At 37.9% G+C, this 26,294-nt stretch overlaps 2 protein-coding genes across 2 annotated transcripts; both read left to right on the top strand.

Moving 5' to 3' along the window:
• Positions 1 to 2,907: 2,907 nt before the first annotated feature.
• On the top strand, positions 2,908 to 18,357 carry LOC148836520 (ribose-phosphate pyrophosphokinase 2-like). The gene is made up of 7 exons (XM_088913436.1): positions 2,908 to 3,191; positions 5,971 to 6,154; positions 10,783 to 10,881; positions 12,019 to 12,143; positions 13,462 to 13,635; positions 14,024 to 14,183; positions 14,521 to 18,357. The coding sequence occupies exons 1-7, from the start codon at positions 3,070 to 3,072 to the stop codon at positions 14,611 to 14,613; spliced, it is 957 nt and encodes a 318-aa protein (XP_088769562.1). The 5' UTR covers positions 2,908 to 3,069; the 3' UTR covers positions 14,614 to 18,357.
• A 3,064-nt stretch (positions 18,358 to 21,421) lies between these two features.
• On the top strand, positions 21,422 to 24,044 carry LOC148836519 (toll-like receptor 7). Its single transcript, XM_088912925.1, is given in 3 exon segments — positions 21,422 to 21,558; positions 22,983 to 23,951; positions 23,954 to 24,044. Coding segments are annotated over 3 exon segments (1,023 nt in total). The 5' UTR covers positions 21,422 to 21,555; the 3' UTR covers positions 24,005 to 24,044.
• Positions 24,045 to 26,294: the final 2,250 nt, after the last annotated feature.

Raw genomic sequence — 26,294 nt, 5'->3', positions numbered from 1 at the left:
TACCTGACAGATACACACTACATATGAACAAGACTGCTTCTTAAAATGCTTTTATTGAGCAAATTACTCTTAAAATGAAGGTAGATAACCAGACAGACTGATATAATGAATGTGTCCCACAGTACTGTATATCAAGATTTTAAAAAAACTTGTCATAAATAAAGTAAATAACAAATTCTGTCTCTTTCCTTCTGTCCTCTTGTCCAGGCACCTGAGCAATTAAATCCATGATTGCGATGTGTCTTTTTTTTCCACATTACTATCCTTACTCTGTGAGTTTGGCATAAGACTTTAAGCTTTTTCTGATTTGGATGCCTGTGTTGATTTAATCTGGTCACCTGAAAGAACCCTTGCAGACTATAATCCTCTTTTATATGGAGCAACCTAATATTATATTATATTCCACGCAGTACTAAAACAAATAATAACCCTTTGTCACAGTAGTATAATGTGGTATAGTATGTACTCATCATGAGAATGCAAATATTAGTTTACTTAGATGTACAGTATCTGATTTCTATCACTGTGAAAGGGTCATAGTGTATTAATATTCATGTTCCCATGATTCTAGGAACTGCTATCTCTTAAGCATTATAACCTTGAAGTGTTCCTTGTACAATGTGCCATGCAAAAGTCAAAACTTTATTTTTTTTTCCATATAGTCAAACAATATGTATTTGAGATCATGCGATTACTTTTAAGTACTATAAATTGTTTCAAATGTTGGATAATTCAATGTACAGTATATATACATTCAAATTGGAACAAAAAGACTTTATGTTCAACTCGGTGATCATAACTAAAATGGGATACATTCAGAGTAAATTTCAGAGGGCAAAAGTCAGTATTTTAGTTGCACATCCCATAAATACAGTGTAAGTACTGTATATCCTCTTATCATGTTTATGAGGCAATAAATGAATGTAGTATGTGACCAATCAAGCTCACCAAAGGTTTTTTTGCAGCCACTTTGACTTACAGTATAGTCTTTTCTCGCCATGTTGGTTTTTTTTTGGAGTGTAAAATACTGAGTTGGATTTAGATCTGGAGATTTACTTGGCCAGTCTACAATGTTTTCTCCCAGTGAACTCCTTGGTCGCATTGCCTGTGTGTTTTGAGTCACTACTGCTGCATTGTGAAACACTGCCCAATCAGTAATCAGACAGCTTCAAAGAAAGCTGCCAGCGAGTTGATGGAGGTTCTGTAGAATCCCAAAGATGGAAAACACAGTTCACAACAAACTGTGCCAACTCCGTTCTGTGTGAACTTACAGTAGTTGGCTCAGTTCATGAACGACTGAATCAACCGCACCAGCTAATTTACTGTCATGTGAAAGGAGCTTCCTGCATTATGTAAAAGATCAAAATGGCAAACTAGGGTTTGAATACCAGTTCACAATAGCAGGCCTGATCTGAGATGTCCATTGGAGCTTTCCTGGCACAGAGACAGGCCTAGGCTGTGTCTGAGGGATGTACAGTATTTGAATTCCTCCCAGTTGTAGTCTGCTCCTGCAGTATAACAAACCTCTGAACAAGAGGGTAGGGGGGTTACAAGCCACAAGTAATATACCGCTCAGGTATGCAGATCAGGTGTAAAAATTACATTTATTTAAAAAATATTATAGCATATCGAGCCATGAGTGAACCCCATGATAAACTGATAAAATGGGGTAACAAGTCAATGAATTGTGTAACATATCAGAAGACAACACAACTTGTCCACAACTGCCACTTTTTACTTTTGGTACAAGGTTGCATATCTAAGTGTGCAAGAGAAAAATGTGAAGATATGAAGATGGGCGGCACCCTGGCACAGTAGTTGTTTTGCCTTGCTGGGGCCCTGAGTTCAGTTCCAGACCTGGGGTGCTATCGGCACGAAGTTTGTATGTTCTCCATCTGTGTGTTTACATGTGTTTCCTCCAGGTGCTCCAGTTTCTTTCCACAGGGGAACTGGGGTAGATAGGTTAAGTTAGAGTAGGTTAATTGGTTCCTGGGAGAACTGTCCCTATTGTGAGTGTGTGCTTCTTTGTGTCTGTGCTTCATCCAGTCCAGGGTGTATCCTGCACTATGCCCGCTGCTTAATGGGATGGGCTCCCCCATGACCCTGAATTGGATGAAGCAGTTAGAAAATGGATGAATAAGTAAAGAATAAAGTAAAGATTTGTCATAGATTATGGTGTGATATGTAAATCACCTACCCAGACTGAAATTACTCTTTGGTAGTGGAAATGTTTGGAATCCTTTTGCATAAGGATAGCATCGCAATGACTGTACGACAGGTACTGTCACAAAGCTGTGTCCCTACAGTACGTTTCTAAACTGTGATGTACCTTCATATACAGTACAGTCCACATATTAAACATATCCACCTCTGTCAGAAGTACACTCGTTAGTACTCTGTATAATGCCTGTAAGTGCCAGGTAAAATAAATCACAAGTGATTTAATACTTCTTCTCTTGAAACGAAGAACACGATAAAGCTCCCAGTTTCTTCTTCAAATAAAGTTATTTGCATTTACATGCTCTAATCCAAATAAACTGGAACACTGCTTAGCTCACAAAGGGTCTAGTGTTGAAGAAAATTAGAAGCGTAAGGGCTCAGCTGACTTCATGCAGCGGAAAAATCTAGTTAAGACGACTTTCGCTTTTCAAAAACAGTATATAAGAACGGCACAAACGTCCTGCGCGAATTAATATGGTTTGGTTTAGTTGCGTCTACAGTACGTTTGTAATGACTCTTTTACCTTAATTATTCGCATATGCTTCCCCCGCCCCTTTTCCATCCCAATGTTTGTAAAACAAACATGATCTACAGAGCAATTGCAAAATGACAGCTCTACACACAGATGGAGGGAGGGTAGTGGGCAGGTCCAAGCGCATCATTTCCTCTGCACGCCTGTAGGACCTCCTTTCTACAACAAGAGCATGCGAGGGGTGTGCGCAGAAGCGAGACGCGGAGGCTTTCAGGACAGCTCTTAACCGTAAAGAATAAAGAAGACTGCATTTACGATTTAACGACCGTTTTTTTTTATTGTTCTTTATATTGCACTCGCATAAAGTTTGTTCAGCTATGCCTAACATTGTTCTTTTTAGCGGGAGTTCCCACCATGATCTGTCACAAAAAGTAGCAGACAGACTCGGTCTAGATTTGGGAAAAGTGGTCGCAAAGAAATTCAGCAACCTGGAAACCTGGTAAGCTTGGTTTCTTTAACTTTATAATACTGATGCAAAGGCATGATTGTGTAGTATCAAAATAGGCCTTGGGTGTGTGTTTATTGGACCATACTGAGGCTATGCACATGCACATGCACATAATGTATAAAATGGATAACTGGATGTTGTACTTTTTCTTACCTGACTGTTTTTGGGCGGCTGGTTGGAACTGGGATTCTTCACTTGTGTATATTCTTTTCGCACACCTTAGTGTACTTTCCTGGCCCTGATCTCACCCTTCCTCGTCATCTGCTTTTTTATCTCGCGTAACATGTGACTCGACAGTGGAATCCATTATTTTTTCTAGTTGCGTTTAGTTTGAAGGCTGAACATTTCCTTTAACAAATTTTGTCATTTACTGGCCTTTAATTTTGACTTTCAAGATTTTAAAACTTACTGTACACACGTGTAAATGCGTCCGTTTAAAACTGAACATCTTTATCTTTCTGTCGGTGCTTCAACAATGTGTTGCACCCCATTGAAAATGTAATTTGGGGAAAACTCTGCTGTCAGGCCCACATTATGCTACGACCCAAATCAGAAGGCAGTTAACCCCTAAATCAAGCAGGGGTTTAACAATGTGACACTCGTAGCCTGAGAAGGAAGGTAGCATTGTGAATGTGGTACAGTAGATTCCAAGGGAACTTGATGATCAATAACTTTTACAAATAGGCACCAGCGCGGTATCTTGTGGATGAAGAGTATCCTCTTCAGCAAGGGACTGGAAGAATTCTGTTTGTGTTAATTGGCATAACCCGATTTTGATATCCACAAAGCCTTAGCCCTTTGATTGTTTTGTTTTTCCTTGATCAGTCGTTCTGGTATTAAGGAGTATGCACCTGACATGGTGAACAAATACTTCTGACTGCAAATCGGACATGAAAATCATAGTCAAAGCAACACAATGTAATGGAGAGACTATTCAGACACCTGGATGTCCAACGGTTTACAGGAACCCACAGAATTAACAAAAGACAAAACTAGATTACAGATGACCTACACACCAGTGGATGGCTTTTGCATCAAAAGAAGATTGTTAACAGTCAAAAGATGGGATCTTATACCCTTTAAAATGAGTGCATGTAAAGTAATGATTGTAGCAACAGCTCTGCAGTTATTAATCATCAAAAATAACTTAGTTGTTAAAACTTGTTCTGCTATGTACAGTAGTTTATGTTGTTATACTTCATTCAGTAGAAAACGGGACTGATAAAGTTATGTTGTGTCTGCACAAGAGGTGACATCAAACATGCTAACCTTGGACATAAATGTACAGTATGTATCTTGTATCATTTTATAGTCCACTTGAGAAGTGCTCTCGGATCAGTGCAAACAGAATAGCTAGTTTTTCATTATCTATTGCAGTTTGGAAAAACGTTGTATATAAATTATTAATATTGTATCATAATTGTTATTAACAATTACATAGTTTTAGGATTTGTTATAAGCAGGTAATTGTAAGTCTGCACCAGTGATTCCTGGACATTTCGTGCTTGATACTCTTGACAGGTATGGGATTTAAGTATGAGTAGCATTCCATAATTCTTCAATATGGTCTTAGAAAATAGCTTAAAGTTTCTAAAGTCTAACATGGGTCAACCTTGTGTGCAGTAATTATTTCCTTCCTTGTTCCTTTATTATTTCTACAGTTTGATAAGCTACAGCATAAATGGCAATTCTGCACACTTAACTGAAATATACTCTGTATATCGTATCAATTGTTAATATTATAGTGCAGGTGAATTATGTAAGAGCTGAAGAGCATTAACTTAAAAGAGACATTACTCATGTGATTTAAAAATAGGTTTATACCCAGCTCAAAGCTGTTACAGGCTCTCGTTCTTAGCGGCCTTGTGTACTTTTTCTGTGCACTGTGTTCCTGCTTAGAATAGTGCTATATTTTTATTCATCAGATGTGAACACTGTTGCCCCCTTTTCTCCCGTGACAAAAATTAGAATAAATATGAGTGCAAATGCAAGATGTGTTGTTTAAAGCATAAGAGAGGTTACAAATGAGAGGTCGACATTTGGCCTACTTAGCCCATTTGGTTGGTAATAGATGATTGATCTATGGATCTCATCCAGTACTGTCGTGAAAGAATCTAGGTTATTGACTCTGATTTAAAACAGTATGTGGAGGGCAGCATACATGCGGATGGCACAGCAGTAAGCATTGCTGGGGCCTCGGGTTCAATTCCAGACCTGAGGCTGCTGTCTTTGTGGAGCTTGTATGTTTGCCCACGTTTGCGTGGGTTTCCTCCAGTCCAAAGACATACTGGTAAGTTAATTGGCCTGAAGTACTGTCCAGGGTGTACCCTGCCTTTTACCCGTTGACTGCCAGAATAAGCTCCGGCTCCCCATGACCCTGCATTGAAAGAAGCAGTTTAGAAAATGGATGGATGGAAAATATCTGGATGTCCAAGTGTTCTGGTTTACTGCCACGGTCCACAGACATGCCGTTCAGGTTATTTAGCATCACTACATAGTCCTCTATATTTTGAGTGTATTCACATCCTACCCTTTAAATATACTGAGTTTGCTGAACTACCACAGGTTCCATGTGCTCCAACCTAGTTCATGGTAAGTGCCGAATTGCACTGTAAGTAATATTTTTCTTACCGGCAAAGCGTTTCACCCTCTAACACTGCCCCTAAATTGGCGCGGACATTAAATGCACCTGCAAAGGCTGCCAGGGGAGTATTTTAAAAGGGCTTTGCTGTAGTTCGTCTGCAGTAATTGAAGGTTGTTGTCCCTCAAGTGTGGAGATCGGAGAAAGCGTTCGGGGGGAGGATGTCTACATTGTGCAGAGCGGCTGTGGGGAAATCAACGACAACCTCATGGAGCTGCTGATCATGATCAACGCCTGCAAGATCGCTTCCGCCTGCCGAGTGACTGCGGTCATTCCCTGTTTCCCTTACGCCAGGCAGGACAAAAAGGATAAGGTAAAAATTAACTGTTGTAGTGATAGGAAACACTGCTATCAATGAAGAGCTCTAGACTGTGTTAGATAAGTCAGCATATGTCAACAATAGGAATTCCAAAAACCTTTCTATTCCAAATACTGTTTTTCTGTTGGAAAAACTCATTTTTTTACTATTGTTTAATATTTGATTGTGTGATAAAAAGCAATGACTTAACAGCGAACTCATCTCGTGTACCTTCTAATTGCTGAGTCTATGACAACAAGCTCTTAATTTGTTGAATTAGTGATGAGCAGGATTACTGGAAGAATTCCATGGAATGACTTACTAGTTTTGGACAAAGTAAAGAAAAATTACTTATTAAAGTCCAGGCTGTGATTACTGCAGATTAATGATTTAAAAATTAAAGCAGTTTAGGGAAGATGTTTAGACACGAACCTCCAATTTTTTAATATGAATTATTTTGGCAAACAGGAGCCATGTCAACTTTGAGTCCTCTTAATATGAAAAGCGAATTACTTCTATCCACACACATTGCTACAGATTTTTACATTCAAGTGTTTATAAAAAAGGTGTTTTTTGAAATAACATTGTGCAAAATATTTTCCACTTTCCTGCTTACATCATTGTAGCTTTGATTTGCAAGGGGAAATCACAGTTTCTTTAAAAAAATAAAACAAACCAGACAGGCATTTCTAAAGAGTTAACAGGATTAATGAATAAAGTGCAATGCATTGTAAGTCATAATAACCTTGACTTATTAATGGGTGCACAAAATTGTGAGCACTAGAATCTTAACTCTTAAAGGAAGTGGTAGATGCACACCTGAGGTTACACTGTTCTGCTTGCAGCTCTTTTCATATCAAATTCACATTGCAAAATTTCACATGCAGTACAGTTGCTGTAATCATGCAATTGCATGTTTTAAGCCGTATCGTGTTTCAGAACTATACGACTATGAGCTGTGATCTGCCAATAGCAAATTACAAAGTAGTTACTTAGTAGTTTCACAGTGGATTCTTGCTTAAGTTACAGTACATGTATGTGTCAATGTTATTGTTCAATCTACACTGTAAGTCAGTGTTCTGCAGAAACAGTATCTCCGTTGAAAGAATAGCTTCTCTGCACATTTTCACTGGCACCTTTTCAGTTTTTAAATGTTAAGAACTTAATTTAAAAAATAAATAAATAATTGAAAAGACCTGAATGTTCAGAAACGAATGCATGTCATTTTTCAACATTATCAGATATTTGAATCTTGAACTAGTAAACTGGAGTGGGAACTGTTGAATAGTGCAGTATGACCTATAAACTATGTTGCAACTAGTTTTATGGTTAAAGGTTAGAATTTGTGTGGAAGGTCTTTGAGTTTGAGTGACATCATCACTCTTCCCCTTCACCTTAGTTGAACCACTGTTCTTTATTACAAAACTGCTTGCTCTGATGGAGAGCTATGGGTACTTTGAAGTATGAATTCCTGTATATACTGGGATTCAAAGCAAAATTATAACTGCATCAAATTCGCAGAGTGTTTTTGAAAGTCATTTTACAGGCATGACATGTCAATTCACCGTCCTAGTTTATGACCGTTTGTAATTAATTTTTCTTTTTGACAGGGTCTGCTGTGAAAGTCATGCTAGTCATTTGCTAATGAAGTTGTGGCTACCACTGAAAAAAATACAAGATGCATATTTACAGCTTAAGCTTTGCACTAGATTGCATTTACTGTCTTGCGGGGATTCTGTCCTATTCTTCTCATTCTGTAGATCCTGGTCAATATGTGCATGTTCGCTGTTCTCTGAGCGCTTGAGACTAGGTCTAGATTCCTAGATCATCCCAATATTCAGTGGGACTCAAGTCTGGCATTGAGAAGGGCATCCTTCTCATAACATAGTTATCACATTGTCATCTCATAACGGAGGTGTTTTTAGGTGAGCAGCATGAGGTCATGAGTTGTCCTGCTGGAATATTGTCGTGTCAGGTTGAGCTGCTAGGAAGGGGAGCAGGCAATATCCGAGGAGTTTGTCACTCTAGGGGTGTGCAGTTGGATTTCCACCAAGTTCTGTAGCACTCCTATCCATACCATCACACATGGACTTTACCTTTAGCTGGGCTTTTGTACACCACAGCTAGCACATCATTTTACATTTGCTTACGCTCACTCAAGTCCATCAGGGATGTCTACACCCAATTTGTACTAGATTCATTACTAGCGAGGACACGGCTCCACCGCTATTAAGTCCACCTGAGCTGTTTTACACACCACCTCACTGATGAACAGTGATGAGCACTTGACCACCATGTGGTCATCTAGCTGACAAACAATGAGTGAACTGCTGGTACATTAGTTGTTGTGGCATTAGAGTGCAAATACAACCACAAAGACAATTGACAATGTGCTGTAACTTGTGATCTCTCGGATCCTGATCTATGATTGAGGGACTGTAACATCTCACAGAGTTAAACTGTAACATTGATTGTAAGAAATTGTTAGAAATTCACCCCACATGGCAAGCAACAGCACACTGACTTATTCCCACCTCCAAAATAGCAAAAGGCATTGTTTTTGGTTATTATTTCTTGATTTAAGCAATAAACTACAGTAAATCACTTCATTACCCATGCCCAGTTAAACTTACCAAATGAGCTAATAGGCAAGTGGCCTTCTCACATTTGTAACCTTCTTTATGATCTTTCAGTAGGTACTATACCTTAGATCTTACCCAAAGATCAGTCACTTTTAGTGCATGATGGTCATGAAAGATCAGTTAAAACCATTAAATTATTATCTAAAATCTGTGTAGTTTCTTTTCTATAGACATTCGTGCATGAATGGAATGATACATTTATTTATAAGTGAGTTTATACTTGTTGACTAGGTAAAAAGCTTATATATATTTATATGCTTTAAAAAGCATATAAATATTTTGTTACAGAACAGGTAAAGTTTTATTCCAGGCTGAAAAGAGAAGAAAAGAAACAACGTTTCGGCTGTGGAGCCTTCTTCGGGTGTGTGAGGAAATGTGGAGATGAGGAGCCTTCTTCATTAAACCTGAAAAAGGCGCCACAGCCAAAATGTTGTTTCTTTTCTTCTCTTTTCAGCATGGAATAAACCTTTACTTGTTCCTTTGCAGCCTACGCATGCTGACGCAGCTACCTACTTAACTAAATATTTTGTAGCTTTGTAGCTTATCAGTGCACAGCCGCTTTATTCAGTATACAGCTGATGAAGGTTGCTGTATACTTTCTATTTCTACCTCCAGACCAAAATATGAAATAAAAAAATGTTCCCCTTGTACCATGACACTTTAAACTTTAAACTGAAATGCATTAGCACTCCTGTGGGTTAAACAGGAATTTGAATTTGTTCAGACTGCACCCCTGAGTTAGATTTTTGTGCTCCCATGGCAAATTAATGTACTTTTAATATGTATTTTTTTATTGTTGTCAGCTCTTTGACCATCCTGATTCATCCACAGAATTTAAGGCAAGAGAAAATACAATAATAAATGTGACAAGTTTAGACAATTGTCTGTGACGCAAATATTTGACTGGCATGTAAGATGTGTCATCGGGGAAAGAAAAGAACTGCAGCAGATACAGCAGAAAAAAGGAATGTTCTATACTGGATGTGGCAATGAAAAGCTAAATCCCTAGGGAAGAGCTCAAACTCTGTTATTAACAGGCTTTTATACACAACACACTGTCACTGTACAACAATTTAAGTCACAATTTGCTATGAATTCCCTTGAGTCTGCTTGATACCTTATTTTGTAAATGCTGCCTGACCACCCTCATTCATGTTGGTGTCAGGCTTCTCAGAATTTATTTAAATTAGTTGTATCTTGAGGTATTAAGCACATACCAAGGCACAAAGAAGGTATTGCAGGTGTTTAAATCCATTACAAGTGGAGGTTCACAATACAGTGGAGCATGGGGCAGGAGTTATGCTGTACAACTAAATAGACTAACAGAGACTATACTGTATGTGCAGAATAACCACAGCCTGTTCTGTAATGGATGTTGGGGTCCAAGGTAAATCTGCCAGGCATTGAAAAGGGCAGAAATGTATCCAGAAATACAAAACAAAAATGAAATTACCCTGAATAAGCATTTAAATTCATTGCTCTGTAGTGAAGAACAGATGTCCACTGTGTGATATAGATCTTAATACTAAAAATAACTTTATTCTGTGCTGATATTAACAGCCCACCTTCTTTCAGACTATGAGGAGCATCTGCTTGTTTGTCCTCTAGACTCATAGCTGCGGACTCATTCTTTTCAGCATTTTTGCTAGCAGAACAGTACGCACTTAACTGTTTTCAGATTTGTATGCCAAATGACCCTTAATAACAACTGCAGTGAAAATCTAAAGATTAAATACATAAGGAACCACCTCTACTACTACAATAAATCTGAATCCACAGTATGACTAGAAATGTTGTAATGAGGGGTGAGTGTCTTAATTGCAAGACTAGTTACTATATGTCTATCATCATATTTATTTTTGCCTGGGAAATGTGTGTTTAAGGAAATGTGCCCTTGTGAATGTAGCAAATGCAGTTCCCAAATTCAAGGGTGCTCTGCTCTGAGCGAATTCCCAGAGACAAGTGCTGTAATTCTTCCTTGTGATGTGTTACATATTGCAGAGTCGTGCACCTATCTCAGCCAAGCTCGTAGCCAACATGTTGTCAGTAGCAGGAGCAGATCACATTATTACTATGGACCTTCATGCTTCCCAGATTCAGGTGAGTGTTTGTACAAGGCAGAGTTGCGTGGATGTGCTGTATCAATGTCCAGTTTTGCTCACCTTGGCATTTAAACTTTGGCTGGGATTTTGCAATGCACGTGCAGTTTTCCATTTGCCAAATTGTGTTGTGCTGACAAGGGCTTATTATCATTGATAAAAGCGAGTAATCAGCTTTGAAACTGATTGCAAAAAAAAAAGGCTGATGTTTCAGATGTTGTAAGGTGAACACTGGAACACGGGCTTAAAAAGACTGAGACTGTAGAGCAGTGTAACTATGTTTAATAATATGTAACACTGCATTCATATTGTTCACGTGTGAACTGCAGATTCAAAGGTGTAGAGAGCAGCAAGTTTTGAAGTATGTACAGTGTGCTTATACAGTAACAGCACACTGATGTTGACATTCTTAAAACTATGGATCATTCTCATTCAGTAAACTAGAATGTTCAGTAAACTAGTAAAAATAGTTCAGTAGAGTGTGTTAGCAGACAATGACAAATGAAAACAAACTCCAGAATCAGAAATACAATTATTTCCTATATAGTTTAAACCTGGCTTCAAATAAAAAATCCTACAAAAAACTTGCTTAAAACTGTACTTTCAGTGCACAGGAAATGGGTGCTTTGCCTTTGTTTTTCAAATTATAAGTTGTTTTTATCTACAAGACATATGCTTAATAATAAATATTTTATAGTTTCATTGTGTGATATATGTGTGCTTTTAAGTAAAGCCACAATATCTTCTGTTCGCAGCCTTGAGCAGCCTTGTTTTTATTCCAACTGATAACAGCTGCAGTACATTCAGAGAAATGAAAATACTCAGAAAATAGAAGCACTCAAATTCATAATAATTTCCTATTTGTACTAATAGAACGGAAGGTATAGAATGGCTTTTAACAATTTAAGGGCGTCAAAGCTGGCTTGCAACAGTGACCTTTAGCCGGTGATTAAAATGGCAGATTAATTTGTACTCTTGCAGAAAATACAAATTGAACCTGGGTATGCATGACAATTATACAGTGGCCAAACAGTATAAGGTGTATAAACTCTCACATACTGTATTTGAGGTTTTGTAAAGACAGTGTTATACAGTGTGATCTAGTTGTTTATAAAAATCCCTCCCCTGTACTTTGTAGGGTTTTTTTGATATCGCTGTGGACAACCTGTACGCGGAACCTGCAGTGCTACAGTGGATTAAAGAAAACATCCCAGAATGGAGGAACTGCATCATTGTGTCACCAGACGCAGGTGGAGCAAAACGGTAAGTGCAAGAGCTAAAAGGCTTGTGGATGCCAGCGCAGGATCCTGCACCGCACGTGGGTATAGACCTGTTAGGACAGACTGTGTCTCGTTGGATATGTCCAATAAGAAGGGGTCAGAGTGCAACTACACAGGAGCGAGTAGAGGTGAATTCTGTCTAGTTCCTATCTCGATTAGCAATGCGTGGTCAGGGATATGTGTTTATTTCAAGCCTTTGGATCATTTCCAAATCATGTCTGGTTTGGACTGACATTGAGCGGCTTTGCTTGACTGCTTTAGGTGCAGTTCTGTGGCAGTGAAACACAAAAGATTTCTTAGATAACAGCTTTTTATCATACAAAAGGGCACTGGTGGTCTTTACAGCATTATACCACGAGAGGTCAGACTTTACTCATTCAATATTTTATCCTTTCCTACTAAGGTCAGATCTATTTACATCTTGTAGCACCTTTCTCTTTAAAATTCCTGATAGTCATTTCATTGTGTACTGTAAATTTGCCAGCTCTTGGAATTTGCTCTTTCATACATTTTGCTAAATGAAATAGCAGCAGCTACAGTCTGTAGCTACATGCATTTAGCTGAGATTCGCTTTTCAAAGAAATCCTAAAATGCATAAAGGCCTGCTTTTCTAAAATGTGACAATACCTCCTTGCAAGCAAAGAAATATTTTTTGATTCCTGCAGCCAAAGAATTAAAACTAGTGCATTGTTTCTCAATCCTGGACCTGCAGGACTCCTTCTTTTTCATCTGGGTTTTACTCCAGACAATTAATTGCAAGCTAATTCATTTCAGTTCTGTTTGAGGCCCGTTTTTAATGTGCTTTCAGCTCGTAAAAACTTGAATGGGATTTGTACAGTAATTGTTACCAACCCTGTACTGATTCGTTTCAGAGCTTCCTCATTATGGTGGATTAGTTGAAATGTAATCATTTGGATTTCAGTTAAAGGAAACACTCCTTCACAATTGGGGAAAATCTGGTATCGTACATTGCCACTCTCGCCTCGGTTCATCAAAAATGTGTCAAATATTAAGCAAGTTGAATAGAGATAACAGAAGGATCTGTAAGCATGGAAATAACGCATTTTTGCCAGAGTATTTTGAGACTAAGGCCTGGGTGCAAAGAAAGTACAAACAAGCAAGCAGATCAGTTACAGGCATCAGTTAGTACCTAAGTTTATGAAACTAGCTGGAATGAAAACCAGCAATACAGTGTTCCTTAACATCCAAGATGGAAAATCACTACTATCGCCTTTGCTTGGCTGTTATTTTTAGCGTAGGAAATGCATTTTTGTATTAATTTATCCATTTGCTATTTTCAGGGTGACTTCAATTGCTGACCAGCTGAAGGTTGACTTTGCTCTGATTCACAAAGAGAGAAAGAAGGCCAATGAAGTACACCGAATGGTTCTGGTTGGAGAGGTGAAAGACCGCGTGGCTATTCTGGTCGACGACATGGCTGACACATGTGGTACTGTCTGCCATGCTGCTGACAAGTGAGTGCCCGTGTGACACTGGCCCGGTACAGAACTGAAACTGGGCAAGGTGCTGCTTTTAGGCTTCACGCTCAACAGGCTGACATTTAGTGAAATACGAGTAATGTCTTGGCTAAATACCTTAAATTGATGTTTCCAAACTAGAGAGGTAGGAGGTCTCACTCATTTAACAGTTGTTAAAATATCTTTCATGTGCGTAATGAATAACAGTAGCAAATGTGATAATGCGTAGGAGCACTTTTTAGTTTCTAAATGCTAGATCTTATATGTTTGAACATTCTAATTGTTGCTATATGGGTTTTATTCCTGCTTCAAAGAAAAATGTGAAACTTTTCCCAGTGAAACGCAGAACACCTGGAGAAAATTCACTCTTCTTATTCTTGTCTAGACTGATGTCAGCTGGAGCAACGAAAGTGTATGCAATACTGACACATGGGATCTTGTCTGGTCCTGCCATTTCCCGCATAAACAATGCAGCCTTTGAGGCTGTAGTAGTTACCAACACCATTCCACAGGAGGAGAAAATGAAAGTGTGCTCAAAGATTCAGGTAAATATTTTTTTTCACCTGTGTGCTCCAAACAGTATTTTCTCATGTTTCAAAAATGTGGATTAACAGCCTGTAACTATTGAGGTTAATCATTGGTGAGTAACGGAAAGTGCAGACTGGACCGGCGTTCACATAAACACATTAAAGGTTTAATCTCCTCATTCATCCCTTTAACCAAAAAAACAAATTGAAAACCACAGAGGTTTCACTTAGCTGATGCCTGCGTTTGTTCTCTACAAACACTGTTCACACCTCTTAGTGGATGCATTTGATCCACTAAAAATACCATAAGAGCTTAATAAAGGCTGAGTATAACCAATGTATCGTTCTGCTGTAGGTCATTGACATCTCCATGATCCTTGCTGAGGCAATAAGAAGAACCCACAATGGAGAATCGGTCTCCTACCTTTTCAGCCATGTTCCTTTGTAAAGGAAGAGAGGAAGATCCTGTTTTTTGCTGGTCTGCTTCTGCGTGATTTCAGCAACAAGCCACCTAGGAGAATGAAGGACCATCAGAGGGACAAGCTTAGTGACTGGAACTAATCCACTTGTAGCCACAGACGTCACTTCAAAGATGAGCTTCTCCTTACTTTATGTCCCAGTGTGTGCTTTCCAGTTTTAAAACCCAGAACACTGGTCAAGGGGCTTAGCTTTAGTTGATACCTCAGTGTGTTTCAAAGTAATCAATGGAGAATTCCAGTGATTTTTAAGGAGAATGATTGCTACAGATTTCTATGTATGAAGACAAGATTTAGGTTTATTATAATTAATTTTTGTTCAGATTGATTTGTCCAGGTGAAAGCTGTTTGAGGACTCCACAAGTTTCCATAGATCTATACATTGCTGACCAATGCCTGTGTTTAATTTAGACGTTTTATACAGTATATACTGGAGAAATACCATTTTTCTGTGTCCTGGAAATTTAGGTTTATTGGAACTGAATAAATGGAATGGCACTGTAAGGCAGGGAAACAGTTTTTCAGCTTTTTGTTCATGGCTTTCAAAGACTTCTGGTGATTGTTCCCTGAGGTGAACAGGGCCATGTTTCATTATAAACAGTTGCATGTATTTCACCCTCCTCCAATATGCTTATTTCAGCTGTCTTCCCCCCCAGGCTTGTCTCATGAAGTTAGTTTTCTTTATTTAATGAACATGGGAGACACTTTATTGCCTTGTACTGTTAGTAACATACTAATTTTGTCATGTGGGGATACAAGAATTGCTATAATAAGAACATTACTTGGAACATTCTGCCTACAATAAATTGTTAGTAGGCCCCATGCAGCCCCAAGTGTCAAGGTAACCCCAAGGCCCTGACACTACCTATTTGAACCCAGAAAATTGTCCATGGACAGAAATTACCTGGATTCAAAGACCAGCAACACACCAGGGCGCCTACAGATGGTGGTGGGCATTTGTTGGCAAGCAATTCCTAGGCTTGTAGTGAAACAGCAGTGCTGGGACTTCATAGGTGGCAGCATGTCAGTCATGCCAGTGAGAAACGAGCTGCTCTACCTGCTGGTGCTGAGTCTTCTGTAAGGTCCTATGGAGCTTGCAGCATGTTAAAAGTTTAATTGCCCTAAAGGTTTGGTGTTACAGAGGTGCAAGTCCCCATTCTCTCTGTGCCAGTCGAGAGTTGCAGTCTACAGAAAAAGCCTATTGACAGTTCCAAATGAAGTGGGGATATAATAAAGGTGGCCAATCCAGATTTCTAAAGAAAGGGTGAGCAACACTGTTGCTTGTTACAAGGCAGCAGTTCAGCACATTCTAATACTGCGCCCTGCATTATCTGAGAATGTTCTAGATAAGATCCTTTAATTGCATTGAATTGAGTCCAGGAAAGCAATCAAAATTTAAAAAACGGGGGTCGTTAAGGGTCCGGGGTGAAAAGCATCAACATGGATTTCCCCTGAAACAATATCAGGAAAATGCTTGCTTTTATTCTCTTATAATCATACCGTGAAATAAGAGTGATGAGCGTGTGCTTGAGTAGCAGAGTAGTGAGAGATCTATCGTTATTGCAGCAAACAGCATCACCCTATCCCTCAGCTGAGGTTATCAAACCAGCTGGAAGGTAACAGAAGGGTTCTTGAAGGTGGCTGATGACTTGAATCCAAGCTCTGTAGTGCTTTCCAGGTGTAGTGCTCTTTATGGCAGGGAACCCAGTCCTGATTCAGTTGTTTGTTCCACATGAACAATATTATATTAAGCAATGGAGTCTTTTAGTAATAATAGGTTTAATTTGATCTTTGTTTTCTACTCCTAAACAGTTGCCTTTTAACTATTGTGTTTCTTAAAATTTCTCACCTTTAAGTATAAAAAAGTTGAAAAGGTTCTAACCAATGTGTTGATTCAGTTAAGCATTAATTTGAGAGCTGCAGGTGTTCAAGTCCTCAGGGCCACGATGGCACTGTGTGTCACTCCAGGTCCTAAAAGACTTCCGGTCTTTCCACCTGGACTCTTTAAAAGACTTGACCAACTCAATTGCTCACTTCATTGGTCTCTATTACCGCTGCTGGTCATTATTCATTATTAAGGAGTGTACGTTACCTGCTTTATAAAACCTGTGAAACAGAACGGTCCTAAAAGACCATGAGTGAATATCACTGGTGCACAGCTCCAGTCCTCAAGGGCCAGAAATTAACCGTTTTTTTTAGGACTCTTTAAATTATCAACAGCAGAACAGTGTTCAATTGGACTGTTTAAGCCAATTTCCTCAATCAGGCCATTAAGACAAAAGGTGGAATAAAAGCCTGCAGAAGCTACAGTCCTCTAGCACTGGAGCTTTGCACCACTGCTATAATATTCGAATACAGAGGTCTAGCTGGCTAGTCCTCACCAAGTGTTGATCCACCAGAACCTGTGTATCACAGACCAGTTAAAATCTGTGCTTTGGATGCCGGGGCATATAGGACTACAGTGTGTCAATGATGCTTCTTTATGAGAAAAAGTTTCAAAATGGAAGTTTAAATGTTGAGAATTGCATTACACAGCCTCCCTGTGTTACATTATCATTCCCTTCATGTGTTTAAACTTCAAATACAATGTTACAGTATTTTTGTCATCCTTTTTCCCAGTCTTTCAGTGTTGTCTATGCCTCACTGTGGACGCCAGTGACATCAGTAATTACATTTCTGCATGCTTAATGTCTTGTATTGGTGTAGTGCTTTTCTGGATGGGAACCAACTTCCTCCATCACTGACATGCACACGGCACATACTGTAGCAGCTTAGCCCCACTACCCCACATGTGGTGGAGACAAACTCATCACTTCCAATAAAGGGGGAATTTAGAAAAGCTAGGTTGAGGAAGCCCAAGGTGAACGTTAGCCAAAACACTGGAGTTAATGCACATACTCTTTTTTTCGAGTAAGTATCTAAGTTTACGGTTTCACCCAAAAGATAGCAGCTTCTACAGCACAATACTGTATATGCTGTCATCACACTGGGGTATTGGTCTGAAGATCCTGTTCCAAATGAAACAGCTCCACCTACAAGTCCACCAGTATCGGATACCTAAGCCTCGTTCTGATATGATTGTTTCCTGGTTTGATTGAATTGTTTCTTCCATCACATTCTGATGGAAAATGTTAACTTGTTAATCTAGGTTTCCAAGTTCATTGTATGACAGTTTCTGAGGTCTCTTGCCTTTATGTATTTTTATTTTCTTTGTCAGTTTTGGATTTGGGACTTGTGAATTCTTACTTTTTGGCATTCTTATAGTTTATCATTTGAATGATTATCCTGAAAGAAAAAAATGTAAAAAGTGTTTTTTGCAGTATTCTTAAAAAAAATTAAAATATGTTGACTGTAGACTTTTTTGTAGACTGAAAAATCATAATACATGTACACATCCCATACCCATTTTAAACGTATTTGCAAGTTTGGCTTTAGGTATTTAGAATTGTTTGCATCATTTGTCAGACTCAGGATAAATTAAAAGTCTGTTTTGGCTAGAATTATTGTAAGCAAATGTTAAGTGTTAATGCTGGATTGTTGCTGCTTTCTTTTACTGTGTTCATTAACACGCAACAGGAAACAAGGTTACTTCATAGACTGTAGGAATCAAAAACCTACTATCTCATTGCACAAGCATTGAAATTGTAGACCAAAACTTTATTTTTACTCTTGTGTAATGAGTATCTTTCACAATAAATCTGGTGATTTTGAACTTGATCTTTGGTTTTTAGTATTTTTTATAGTATTATGTGGGGAATACCTACGTACATTTAAAACAAGGAATAAGTGTCAGGACACTTCTCATAAATGTATCAGATTAGTGGATCTAAATTAATTTTGAACAGTAGCAGATATAGAATGCATGGCAATAATGATAAGTATCTTAACAAAAAAGGGGGAATTGAAGATATTAATTTCCCCAATGAATTAGAAACAAAACTGTCATGTAACAGAATGGGTAATGGATTGGAAAATGTGTCCAATGTGTACAGAGTGCGTAGTATTTGTCTTAATTGGATTTTGATAATATAAGGGGCACATTTATTCACACAACTACATATTTAAATACAATCAAATAAAAACAAATCTATAATAGCATTGTGCTCTTTGTAAGTTCTCATGGAACTATACAGAGGCTTCCAAAGGTTACCTGCTTCCCTATGGTATAGAAGGAGGTAACACGTGGCAGACAGTCGTAACAGCATCACCGTGTTTAAGGTAAGAGCTCTTTAATGGTCATTGGTCGATGGTTGCAGATGGTCGTGCACACAAGTTGGATGGCTTTAAAAGAATTACAAAAGGCTGAATCTACCATTGTCTACTGCATTGTCCATGAAGCGAGCTGCAGGATGAGGCTGGGGACTAACAGTTGTCCACCACAAGCGGCCTACGTTCTTTAAAAATAACAAAAAACCACTGAGGGGAAACGGGCAGTCACATGCCAAAAAAAGCTATACATGGTTGGTAAGTACCTGGAACCTGAAGTTAAACTTTCAAGATCTACAAAAAAAAACACTGAGTCGATTCAGAAAAATATATTATGAAGAGAGTTCTGTAGTAATCTTGGGTTGCAGGGCTGAAACAATGAAGATGACATGTTTGTCTTGAGTTTGCAAGGATTTTACGTAATTATTAATATACAGTACTGTACACTACATGCAGCAGACGGTGGCAGGGGGGCACACTGGTTTGCTTTGCTTCCTGTCAGTGCTGGGGCTGTGGGGTCGATTCCTGGGCTGCAATCTTTATGGAGTTTCCATGTTCTCCCTGTGTTTGCGTGAGTTTTCTCTGGGTGTTCCAGTCTCCTTCCACAATCCAAAGACGTACTCATAGGTTAATTGGCTTCTGTGAAAATTGGCCCTGCTGTGAGTGTGTCCGTCTGTCTGCCTGACCTGCGTTTGACTGGTATCTTGTCCCGGGTGTACCCTGCCTTTCTGCCGTTATTTGCCAGGATAGTCTCCGACTCCCCCACAACTCAGTGATGGATAAAGCGGTTAGATAATGGATAAATGCATATACTGTAGAGCAGGTTCACAGACACCATTGCATGAAGAGTGTCAAAGAAGCAACAGATCATGCAGGTCAGCTGGCTTGCCAGTTTAGCGTCCCTGAGGTTCCTCGTACAGTATGTGAATCCCAAACAAGGCATTTCCTAAATCTAAAACAGTTTCCACAGAAACAACTTGGCAATCTATTCTTACACACTCATAAAACCAAGAAACTTATCTTCACTCCAAACATTACTTTCAAGGTATTTGATTCTCTCATTGTAAAATTTTATTATTAATTCATTCTGCACAACACTCTGTATTTCAACTGCATTACAGAGGCAGTTGCACAAAAATCCCTCGAGCTGAAAATGTTCGAAACTAGCTGTAGTGTTTTTAGTTTCTGCCAAAGACAGGAAAATCAATTTAAAATAGGTCTGAGTGATTAAATAACTGTAAACCAGACCCATAGAAAGATTCATTCACATTGATGTTACATGTTAATAGTAGTTAAGTTACAATACAGACTTACTGTATAAGTGTTAAGATGTTCACAAGTTATAACTACTATATGCATCACAAGGCATTGCATGACCTTGATGGGAAACTACTAAAACAATTCATGCTTTCAGAGTTTCAGTTTCGTTTTACTGAGAAACTGTAACTTAAAGGTGCTCCAAAAATAAGTAGACCTAAAACACATTTTAATCTATTTGTCAACTTCTGATTTTGTAAATTCTCAGTACGAATGAGAAAGGTAAGTCCTTTTGTCAAGGCATAGTTTTTATTCTTTATTTTTGAAAATGTTTTTAATAAAAACTGAAGTTATTGCAACTTGTTTATTTAAGGTATAAGAAATGTAAAATATTATTGATATTTGTTTACATGTTCTACAGTAATGCAATTTAATGTTCAGTTACTGTATGTAGCACAGATGCTGAAAGACCTTTTATTGACTGCAATTAGCAAAACATAGCAAAAATGATTGGTCACATGATGTATGATCATTTTCACTTATAATTTGTATTATTATATTTCATATTTTTATAGACATTTATATTTTAAGCTGGTTACTTAAGAGGTAGCATTACAATCTCAAGGGAGAGCAGAATGGCAGAATAAAATATCAAATTACATAATATATGAATGTTTACCAAACAGGTAAACAGCCATTTATGAAAGCTAGTTTTTTTTTAAATTTAAAATACATCAATAGAATATTGCCCAGGAAGATTTAAAGACAGAAATGAAAGACAAGCGGCCTGTGCTGCTAGGAATATTGTTAAATTATATTACTTTACATTACTTAAGGCATAATCACCAACTACAGAAACAGCTCTATTGACGTACTTCATTTGTTGTTGTTTTTTCAATTCTTCTGATTATATATCCATTCCATTTAATAGGCAAAGTGCAAGTATTTTTTTAAAAGGGATGCAAATGTGTGCATCAACCACAGCAGTTGCAAAGTCAACAATATGTGTTATTTTTCAATCAGTCATAATCTAATTGGTTCTCCTCACTTGGAGAAAAAAAAGTATAAAGGCTGCATATAACAATGAAAAGCATGTTACATAATTTCTGTTCAATAAAAAGTCTTATGTCTTTATAAAATTAAGTATATTGTACTTCGTTAGGTTTCAAGGGTTTGAAGCAAATAAGGAAGTAAGACTATATATACTTTCATTGTCTTTCAGGGGCTTTTCTGACTTCAACACAGGCATTCTGGTGTGACCAGTATGAAACGGGCTTCATTTCTGCTGCTCCTTATAATGATCTGTCAAAGGAATTGAATTGTTGGAAGGCATTACATGATTCCATGGTGGATAACTGTCACTTCAAAACAATTTATTTTGCAAAAGGAAACATTTGTAAAATAAATACAGATCTTTTCAAACATTTTCACTTGTTTTATAACAAGCAACTATGGTGAGTATCACTTCCACATTTACTTGTTTAAAAGCTTCTCTTTTCAAAAATATATTCACAGAGGGGATTTATTTAGAGAATGTGCAATACTTATTTAAAAATGGTTCACTGGTATTGTGTTGCAATACCTCAATATTATGACACTACAGCATGCTCTTTTTTTAAAATATAGAACATTTCTCTGTTGAATATTTAAAATTTCGGTGTTGTTTTCTCTTGATATTTCTGTTGGATGATACTGATTTTACAAGTTTTTCTTTAACCTGATTAAAATTTTAAAAACAGATACAGTATGTCTTGTATGCCTTTGTAAGCTTTGATTATTTAATTTGCTTTGTAACCTGATAATGTTCTAGCACAAATAACTTTTAATACAGAGTAAAAAATGGCAATAATAAATTTACACTTTCCCCAAAGGAATACCTTGGATATGTAAGTGAAACAAATTAGTTACTTACAGCACAGTATCTGTTAAATTGCTCCTACAAGTGGAAATAAAATACAAATACAGTAACTTAAATTTCAGAGCTCTTGAGGACATACTCTGCTCTGCAACAGTCTTATGTTTTGTTGTCTTATATGTTTTTGTTATACTGTACATAACACCTTGTTAAAGATTTAATACAGATCAGTTTGAAGCCGAAGGAACCAAGCTTGCCATTTATTAATGTTTTTTATCCATCAAAACTACTTGACTAATTTTCAGGTGTTCCTGAAACACATGAAAATTAGTGTTCAGGTGTCATTAACATGACATGATTTCTCCATTCATCCATAAAGCTAAAACATTTTACAAAATATCAGCTATAGCTTCAGTAGAAGGGCACCATAGAACTGTGTTTCTGTGTCATGAAAGAATCACAATTATAAAACTTGTGCAAGGCAGTGTGTAGACAGAGATTTCTGTGGCTGTTTTGAGTTGGGAACATGTGTACTGTATGCCCTCGTAGCAACAACATTATAACTACAGTTACTGCTAAGCATACCTCTGCCACAGAAATAATATAATTCAGGTCATGCTGCCTTCACCTGGCTGTAAATAATATATCTGGCTTTAATATGTGGATGTAAATAAAAGGGAACATCTTTGATGTTGCTAAAAGTGCCATGGATTCTTTAGCACTCAAGTCACCAGGACATCAATTTAACATCTCATCCAAAAGATGACACTTTCTGCAATACAGTGTACCCTGTCATCATTCTGGTGCACTGATAAGGAAGTTCTGTTCTTCAGGGACATTTGTCAGCTACTGGTCCATCATAACATGGTTTTCCTTTAAGGTCTCCCCTTCTGTCGTTAAGCTTCCCTGTCTTGCTTAGGTTCTGTTGATGTCGTGTTTTTTTATCGAACAAAGGTCAATTTAGTTTTTTGGTTTGTGTATGATTAGTTCCTATTTCAAATTTGCATCTTCATTTCTTTACAGACAGTGTGTAGTGGCCCTTCCAGCAGAGTAACAACCATCATCTTATGGGTACTTATTTCTACAACTCAGGCTGCAAGGTGGTACCCCAAAAGTTTGCCATGTGATGTGACTACTCCAGAAAATGGAAACACTGTCCTTGTTAACTGCAATGAAAGAAGACTTACAGAGGTACCAAAAGAAGTTCCATCGAACGTCACAAATTTGACTCTGACCATAAACCACATATCCTTCATTGACAAGACCTCCTTCAAAGGACTGGAGAACCTCACTGAAATTGACTTCCGCTGCAACTGTGTTCCTATAAAAATAGGGCCAAAAGACCACATCTGCACAAAGAGTCTGAGTGTTGAAGACGGGAGTTTTTCAACACTGACAAATTTAAGAATACTGTACCTGGATGGCAACCAGCTCTCAAGCATACCTCGGGGTCTTCCACCCAACCTGATTGTGCTCAGCCTTGAAGTAAACAGGTTTTCCTCCATTCTGAAGACAAATCTGTCAGAACTAACAAATGTGAAATATCTTTATTTTGGGCAGAACTGCTACTATCGCAATCCCTGCAACACTTCATTTCAAGTTGAGGATGGTGCATTCTGTCACCTGGAAATGCTTACTTTGTTATCTCTGAAATCAAATAACATGTCCTATGTTCCTCACAACCTTCCTACAAGCTTAAAAGAGCTCTACCTTTATAATAATAACATTCAAAGGATATCTAAGGAAGACTTTCAAAATATGACTAATCTAGAAATACTGGATTTAAGTGGGAACTGCCCACGATGTTATAATGCACCATTCCCTTGTGTACCTTGCCCCAATGATTCCCCGATACAGATAGATTTACATGCCTTTCAGGCATTAAAGAAACTGAAGATATTACGCCTTCACAGTAATTCTCTGAGGAAAGTCCCTCCAGAATGGTTTAAACACACAGATTCTCTTAAAGTTTTAGATCTTTCAGCCAATTTTTTGGCTACAGAGATAACAGTTGCTGCTTTTCCAAAATATTTACCCAGGCTTGAAGAGTTAGACCTCTCATTCAATTATGAGCAACAAAGGTATCCTGCATCACTTTGTCTTAATGAGTCATTTTCTTTGTTAACCTCACTCAAGGTGTTGAGAATAAGGGGGTATGTTTTCAAAGAATTGAGAAGAACAGATATTACGCCATTAACTAAACTTAGCAAACTTGCAATAGTTGATCTTGGCACCAACTTCATAAAAATGACAAACCTCAATTTTCTACAGGACCTTAAAAGTTTCCAGATAATAAATCTTTCAGACAACAAACTATCCTCTTCTTCTGAGGAAGAGCAAATGAATGGGTTTTTGTCAAGAGATTCTTCACATTCTCCAGTGGGAAGCAGTGCCCAGTATTATAACGAGGAAGAGAAAGACATACATTATTTTAGATATGATGAATATGCACGTAGCTGCAAGGACAAGAACAAAGAGGTTGGTGCCTTAAGTACCTCTCTGAATAAAAAATGCAGTCAGTTTGGAAAAACTCTGGATATTAGTAGAAATAACATATTTTATATTGATGCAAAAGAATTTTTAGGCTTTGGTGATCTCAGATGTCTTAACCTGTCAGGAAATGCTATGAGTCAGTCATTGAATGGCTCAGAGTTTATTCACCTCACCAGTTTGCAATACTTAGATTTCTCATTCAACCGCCTTGATTTATTATATTCTACAGCATTTCAGGAACTGCAAAACTTAACAGTTTTAGATCTCAGTTACAACAATCATTATTTTTTATCTGAGGGTCTAACACACATGTTAAACTTTACAAAAAATTTGCCAAAACTTCAAAAATTAATGATGAACTTTAATGGAATTTCCACTTCAACAAACACAGAGATGGAAAGCCTTTCTCTTGAAATACTGGAGTTTAAAGGAAACCGTCTGGATTTTTTATGGAGAGATGGGGATACAAGATACAGCAATTATTTTAAAAAATTATTCAACCTGAAGCTTCTCGATATCTCCCACAACAATCTCAATTTTATCCCTAAGCAAGTTTTCACAGGGTTACCAGACAAAATCTCTGAGCTCTACATAAATAACAACAACCTGAAAACGTTCAGCTGGGAAAAGCTTGACCAGCTCAATCAACTACAGATTTTAGACCTCAGCAACAATCAATTAACCACCGTTCCTCATGAACTCTCTAATTGTACCAAGTCTCTTCAAAAACTGCTCTTGAGCAACAACCAAATTTCAAAACTTACCACATATTTTCTCAGGGATGCTTTTAGCCTGAAATACTTGGACCTCAGTTTCAATCAAATCCAGTACATTGAACAATCCAGCTTCCCAGAAAATATTCGGAATCACTTAGAAATCCTATTGCTGAACGGAAATAAATTCATGTGCACGTGTGATGCTGTTTGGTTTGTCTTATGGATCAACCAAACAACAGTGAAAATCCCCCGTCTGGCTACAGACGTGACCTGTGCCACTCCCAGGACTCAAAAAGACCGCAGTGTCATCTTTCTTGATTTGCAAACCTGCGAGCACAATTCCCTATCAATTATATTATACATCTTGTTAACCTCTGCCATTCTCAGCCTTCTCACACTATCTATCTCCAGTCACCTATTTTTCTGGGATGTATGGTACTTTTATCACTTCTGTGCAGCGAAGATGAAGGGTTACCGTTCTCTGTCATCACAAAGTTCATGCTATGATGCGTTTATTGTTTATGACAGGAAGGATCAGGCAGTTTCTGAGTGGGTTTTCCATGAACTACGAGCTAATTTAGAAGACCGAGGAGATACGCGATTCCAACTGTGCTTGGAAGAAAGAGACTGGATACCTGGCTACCCCCTCATTGACAATCTGTCTCAGAGTATACAGCAAAGCAAAAAGACAGTGTTTGTGCTCACCAACAGGTACATATTGAGTGGAAATTTCAAAACAGCATTTTACATCGCTCATCAACGGCTCATGGATGAGAAAGCTGATGTTATCATTTTGATTTTCCTTGAAAAGTGCCTGCAGTATTCCAAATACTTAAGACTGCGGAAAAGACTGTGCAGAAGCTCTGTACTTGAGTGGCCATCAAACCCCCAAGCCCAGCATTATTTTTGGCTGTGTCTGAGGAATACAATGGCTACAGATGGCCACACACAGTATAACAATCCCTTTGAGGAGACACTGTAGAAATTAAAGAATGTGGTTTTAAAAGAGTGTAACATTGCCAATAATGTTAAAATAATATTTCAGGGATTACATTGTGTAGCCTTTTTACAGTTCAGTTTTTCAAATTGTTATATTTATACAACTGTAAATTACATTTTTGTGAAG

This window comes from Atractosteus spatula, chromosome 4 (assembly GCF_055471065.1).
Source record: "Atractosteus spatula isolate fAtrSpa1 chromosome 4, fAtrSpa1.hap1, whole genome shotgun sequence".
Taxonomy (NCBI): domain Eukaryota; kingdom Metazoa; phylum Chordata; class Actinopteri; order Semionotiformes; family Lepisosteidae; genus Atractosteus; species Atractosteus spatula.
This window is presented reverse-complemented; position numbering and strand designations above follow the sequence as displayed.